Source organism: Cyclopterus lumpus, chromosome 14 (genome assembly GCF_009769545.1).
Source record: "Cyclopterus lumpus isolate fCycLum1 chromosome 14, fCycLum1.pri, whole genome shotgun sequence".
NCBI lineage: Eukaryota > Metazoa > Chordata > Actinopteri > Perciformes > Cyclopteridae > Cyclopterus > Cyclopterus lumpus.
The window spans coordinates 14,569,119-14,575,433 of NC_046979.1; the positions used below are offsets into that span (position 1 = coordinate 14,569,119).

Below are 6,315 nucleotides of genomic sequence, written 5' to 3' on the forward strand. Positions count from 1 at the left end.
AACTGCGAACAGCGTTTTAACAAACAGGGCTGGACGCTGAATTAATTGTTCACTCTTTTTATTTATTTTTTATTTTACAATTTTCAGCGAAACACCGACTAACAATGATCGCGCAATAATGCCTTTTGTGGCTTAATAAAAATAGTTATGGAGCCATTTCTCTCCGTTGTAAACGGGTGGACGTGTGTGACCGGCCGCGCGGTCGGATCAGAAAGCAGCGCGTGTCGGTGTCCATCGGGCCCGCAGGTTTGTAATGTGCTTTTACAAAAATAATAATGTATGATATTCAAGAAGGCACGACTTGTTTTCAAGATGCAGCCATCAGGTTGTAATTTTTGATTATTTCAGCAGTCGGTCCAGGAAAAGAAAACAACAACATTTCCAGTCAATTCCCCAACTCCGAGAGAAAAGCGCTGAAAGAACACCACGGACGAATGATTCACTTTATTTTTTATTTTTTTTAAAGAAAAAAAAAACCTGACGCCACAAACAACATTGATATATGAGTAAATGAACATGGAACACAGCGGTATTATGTGCTGTCACATATTTTTGGTTTTAACAATCGCAGTTGATAGTGCGCCGCAGCAGGTCGAACAATGGGACATTGATTTATTGCCAAAAGCTGATAAACACATTAAATAAACGGCTATAAGTCCGCATTCATATCCAAGATTGTCTTAAAATAAATGTGCATAGAAAAAAAAATCTATTCTCGGTATAAGCATGTTTAACAGTAACAGTAGTGGTTATTTCCTTAGCAATAAATCAGATTGGAAAATAAATTATAGACAGTTTGCTACACCAACGCTAACACTGCAAAAGCATTAACAAATAACCTAATGAGATTTTTTTTTCTACAAAGAAATGGCTAACACACTTTTCTCCCTGAACATACAAAAGTTGTTACAAATTAGTGCAGATCAGCCAGAGGCCTATAAAACGAATTGCCTCAACAAGCATTTTAGAGAGAAAATCCCCCTCATTTCTGAAATTCTACATTTTCTACTCCGTTTATGGAAAAACATGCAGAGGAAGACTGCTAAAACTCCATCACTTACAATATTTGTACATATGGAAAACCTTTTTTTTTCTTTTACTATCAGGAAAACCTGCATGTCAAATATAGCAGTGAAATCTCTACCATGTAAAATGAAGGACAGAAGTCTCCTGCCATGAATCATCACTGGCAGATACACATTGTATATCCTGAGCTGCAAAGTCGACTGTATAATTTGCAACATTTTGCAAACTGCAACAAACGCAACACAATATAAGTTTCTTAATTCAAAACTCTTTAAATCATTATCTAATTCTCGTTTGGTCACAGAATCAATAATTCAGACACTGCTGGATGAAATCGGTGATTTGGGCATTAAAAGAAAACAACAAATTTAACAACGTAATTTTTCTAACAAAGCTGCAGGTCATATTTAAATGTTTGACCTTCACTAAAAGTATAAAGAAACTACATGCAGAAAATGCAAGTCCTTTTTAATGACTGAATATGTTGGGTTGCATTAAACCTGAAGTCAATCAAAGGCTTTGTCCAAAATAATTTAACAATATTAAACTGTTAAGGATATTTCTACGGTTGATGACGAAAAGTTTCTCGCTTTTCCGTACATCATCCGTCCTTTCCGCATTTGTAAAAGTCAATACATCTTCAAGCGCAATCCTAATATTCTAAAATATTCAGAGCAATCGAAATAAAAATTGCGGTTCAAGAGAGGCAAGAAATTATTCTAGAAAAGTATTTGGTTTGAAAGATGTGTTCAAAATGAAATGATGCTCTTTCATAGACACTAACATATTTGACAACTTCAACTCATGTAAATGGTGATACAGCGATTGTAAATCAAATTAAAAAAAAACGTTCTTTTGCTGACATCAATTCCAATGTAAGGCTGTTAATAATCTCAAACCTGCATAATGAATACCTTACTTCTTCAGAAATAACCGTATTTGAATTAGTAGATCCAGGCAGTGTGAGATCTATTAAAAATGATTGTCATTTAAAGCATCGCAATGCCACAGTGCAGGCTCGAGTGATTAGAGTGTGAAAGCAATGGAAGCATTGGATAGTGTTGACTTCAAATGTAAAAAATAATTCACATTAGCAAAGCATGCATTTATCCCACCCGCCATTAAAAAAACAACAAATTAAACATTCAATTCTGGACAATCTTACAGACACAAAGAGCGCCACATTCTCCCTGCTGCGCCCTCTTTAAATGTACTTGCAGGAGCTTGGTGTTACGCTGTTGTGTCCTGCTTGAGCCTTTGGCTGCGGGCCTTGTAAACTTCAATCAGCAGGTCTTTGACATACTGGATTTCACGTTCTACCGACTCTGCCTTGTCCCGGAGCTCCCGGTTCTTCCCTTCAAGGCCATGCAACTGCTCCTCGAGACTATCCAGCTCCACCCTTTTTCTCTGGCGGTACCTGCATTAAGGAAAACAAAGATTAAATGCATATCTTTACCTGTGAAATCAAGCCGACGGTTACATCTTTTAAATCAAGCAGAAACTAAAAGTTTACCTGTGAGCGGCAGTTTTGTTCTGATCCCTCTTCTTCTGTTTGCGCTTCCCACCTTCAGCTGGGATGAGGTCCTCTTCGTAATTCAAATCACAGTGGTCTTCCTTCAGCCTGCATGCTTGTCTGTGCCCTGAAGGCTCCAAGTTCAGACTCTCCCTCGCCATTAAAAGACACTCTGGGCCCTGATCCTCCAGGAAATTACAGTGCAAATCATGTTGCCCTATCTGTAGACTCTCTGATTTCACCTGTTCGTTGATGTTGCTGAAGAAGCTATGATAGGCCTCAGACTGTGCTGTTGCTGGAAGATAACAACCTTCGCCGCTCTCTGTTTTCCACGAAACTGAGGCTTTTGTCATCTCCACTGTTTTGATACTATTGAGCACCTCGTTGCTACCGGTGCCTCCGCTGACCTCCCTCATGCTATACATCAGCAGATCCTCTTTCTTGTGTGGGACGTTAAGTGATCCACCAAAGCCAAATCCACCACCAACAACCTTCGCACCACCTATGACATCTTGACTGAAACAGCAATTTTTGTCGTCTTTCGGTAGAACGGCACATCTTCTGACCTCGACTGCACTACCCAGACAGTAGCTTTTCCCTACCAGCTGCTGGTCCTCGACACAGTCATAGTTACCTGGAAGGGTCGCCGCTGCGTTACCTGAGTTACTTCCTTTGGAACTCAACAAACTGTTATCATAGCCTTCACCGAACCTCACACCGTCGGGAACTCGTTTCCTAACACACCCACTGGGGCGACTGCAGCTGTACGGGGCGTGTCTTGGAATTTTGGATCGCCCAATGGGCCCGCCACAGATACTCAGCAGGTCCAGTTCTCCGGTTGCCAGGGTAACAAGGAGTGGGCTGGATTCCGATTGGTTGGATGTGGAGTATGATGCGTATGGCAGCTGACTGAACGGCTGGGGACCCGGCGGCACTGGACCCCTGTCGCATTTTCCGAGCCTTGGCCCTTTCTCTGGCAGTGGCTCAGACAGGAAGTAGTCCTCTAGTTGGGCAAGTTCCTCTTGCAGCAGAGAGGTCATGACCTCCAAATCGGAGGGCACATGGATATCATTCTGAAGGGGCGAAGGGGGAAGGGAGGCATTGGTGGAGGAGGGTGGGGAAGGAGGGTTTGGGAGGTACGAGGAGAAATCCACTTCTTCCGTCATCCAGTCAGTGAGACCATCACCTATTGAGGAGAGAGAAAAAATGCAATCGTGACAAGCTGTTTGTTGGAGGAAAGCATTGCAGCTAAGTAACAACGTTCATGAAAACGTTATAAAAATTCCAGTCATCCCACAATGCACAAAGCGGTTTTCTAAAGGCACAATCTGATCGACAATAGCTAAACTAAAAGTACGATTTTTTTAAACTATAGTTGTAGCGTATCAACATATTAGGCGTAGCTAGTTTTGTACCTACTGTTCAAGAAGGACGAATGTGCTGCAGTGCCGAGCCCACCTGAAATGGGGAAAAATATAAAAAAGGGTACTCGCTGCAACTCACCAATTAAGTGCTGACTCTCCTCTGACACCTCCCCCCTGCACCCCTGTGATTGGCTGTGGTTAGCCTGTGGGTGAGAGGGAGCGAGGGGGTCTGCCGGGTAGACATGAAGAGTCTTCCAAACAGGAGCTGATGTTGCCATCATATTGTCTGTTGGCACTTTGATTCAGTTCAAGTCCAAGCATATGCTGAGAGCAAGCACGGTCTGACAGATGGGCCACAGAGAGCAGGGCTGGGTGAGCATAATGAAACCTGCAGGGTAAACACAAACATGGATCAGAAACATGCTGCTGAAAAAGATGCAACTTATTCAGTCGGACCAGGAATCAGGAATATCGTCACACTTGCTGCCCTCAAGCAAGTTTCTCAACAGGAGTCAGTCTGTTGATGGAGAGGTTACAATAAAGAAATCACCTGCAGGTCAATAATAATGGCTTTTTTAAAGCTATGAAGACAAATAACTTTGTATAGCAAATATCAACCATTTAAAATAGAATCACGAACAATTTTTTTTTAAAACACTCAATTGACAAAGTCAGTGATACACAAATGAGATATGTGTCCTCTGAGCTTTGAACTCCCTCAAAGTAAAATGCACTTGACGTCCTCAAAACACGTGGGACTTATCAACGGCTCAACTGTTGTCAGGGAGGCAGCAGCAGATGAGAGGAAAGTGAGACACCCTGATCATTTCATCGGATTGATGCAGATCAGCGCTTCTAACTGCATGTTCTTTTTACATGAATCACTTCTGTTCCACGATGTCAGCAGTTTAGTGGGTTAGGTGGTAATGTGGCACCGAAATGGAAAACCTGGCAACACGTGCAACTGAAAGTGACCGAAATGCGATGTTCTCCATGTGTAACGTTACGTATGACAATATAAAAGCTGGAGGCTGTACATGTTATATTAAATCTGTCATCACGGCAACCCAAAACAAACTAAACGCCGTGAAAGAAGCATACAATATTTAGGCGAATATTAGAAGATATTAAAATAGAACAAAATGCTTAAAGCAGAGAAAGCAGCCAAAGCAACTGTACTTGTGACACACGAGCAGACACAACAAACACAACAGCGCAGAAACGTGGTGTGCACCGCGGGGAGAGAGAGCTTGACTTACTCCATTCTTGCAGAGAAAAAAGGTCGAGCACTGAGGGTGCGTTGCGAAGGCAAAGCACGGGTTCTTATCGGGTCCGACAACTTCACGAGTTTAAAGAGCCATATTTGAGCTCGGAATATCCGGGACGAGTTGTTGCTTTGTTGTGGTCGACCTGTAAACTGAGGGGCTGCTTAATTGTGAGAAATGCATCAGTCCATTCACACCTAGCAACCGACTGCGTCACGGGAACACGCCGTGCCGCTGAGTGTAGATCCCTCCGCCCCCTCCCCTCCGCGTCTCACAGAAGGACGTCCCACTAACTCGCCGCTGCGCGGCGTGATACAAAGTACACTACTCGGTGAAGTACTCGTTCCTTCACGCTTGTTTTCAAAAGTAGCACCATGAAATATACTATGAGCAGTTGTAATTTCTTACAGTAAGACGTGCGGTTGTATTACAGCCACACAATGAAGAGATGGCTTTGAAAAAGAATAATATGTATATAAATAGAAAGGTAACAAACTGAAACCACGTGGGCTACAGTGGCCATCCAGATCGATACAAAGTATCAATAAATCAGCGTTTAGTTAGTGGACAAACACTAAATCAAGCTCAATGATTCAATGAAACTGGGACATTTCGAAGCGGAAGGAGAATAACAAGTAGTTCCGATTTAGTACAGACTAGTTGTGTCTCGGTAGTAATCTTAAAAGTACTCCCATTATGTAACGCGTAATAACGTGTCATTGTTTTTTTGTTTTACTCTATAACCCGTTGTTGCTATATAGAGGGTAGGTTACAAGGGAAGCACTGTAACTGATCCCAAACCAGCTGATAGACGATCTGCGCGGAAACGACTCTCACATACACACCAGCGCAGTTCTCAGTCTGTACTTTACTATGTGGCATGGTCTTGTTTTGATGAGGGACTATTTGATTCACAGCGCACTTTGTTGTTCAGAAGTCTGTTGCATCGCCGTTGCATCAGTGGTCCAAGTTCAGAGCGATTGGCTGCGCGTGCACAGGCTGCCGTTCTGTCATTGGTTGGATTGGGCTCCATGTGAAATTTGATTGGTCGGTGGTAGGCAAGGCGTAGCGTCACCGTGTTGTTATCTTTTTTTTCTGCAGTGCAGACTGTGCACATGTTTCAGGTAAACAAACTGGCCGTGGATAT

At 42.7% G+C, this 6,315-nt stretch overlaps 1 protein-coding gene across 1 annotated transcript; it reads right to left on the reverse strand.

The window, feature by feature from the left end:
• Positions 1 to 462: 462 nt before the first annotated feature.
• On the reverse strand, positions 463 to 6,100 carry atf5a (activating transcription factor 5a). Its single transcript, XM_034550763.1, has 4 exons — positions 5,163 to 6,100; positions 4,043 to 4,291; positions 2,540 to 3,725; positions 463 to 2,443 (listed from the first exon to the last, which is right to left on the reverse strand). Exons 2-4 carry the CDS (start codon positions 4,182 to 4,184, stop codon positions 2,257 to 2,259), a joined length of 1,515 nt encoding a protein of 504 aa, XP_034406654.1. The 5' UTR covers positions 4,185 to 4,291; positions 5,163 to 6,100; the 3' UTR covers positions 463 to 2,256.
• Between the last annotated feature and the right edge of the window lie 215 nt (positions 6,101 to 6,315).

Excerpts from the sequence above, each read along its gene's own strand:
- atf5a (XM_034550763.1), bottom strand. The coding sequence starts at position 4,184 with ATGATGGCAACATCAGCTCCTGTTTGGAAGACTCTTCATGTCTACCCG. Across the intron at positions 3,726-4,042 it reads GGAGAGTCAGCACTTAATTG|GTGATGGTCTCACTGACTGG; the intron begins GTGAGTTGCAGC and ends TCTCCTCAATAG. Across the intron at positions 2,444-2,539 it reads AACAAAACTGCCGCTCACAG|GTACCGCCAGAGAAAAAGGG; the intron begins GTAAACTTTTAG and ends TCCTTAATGCAG.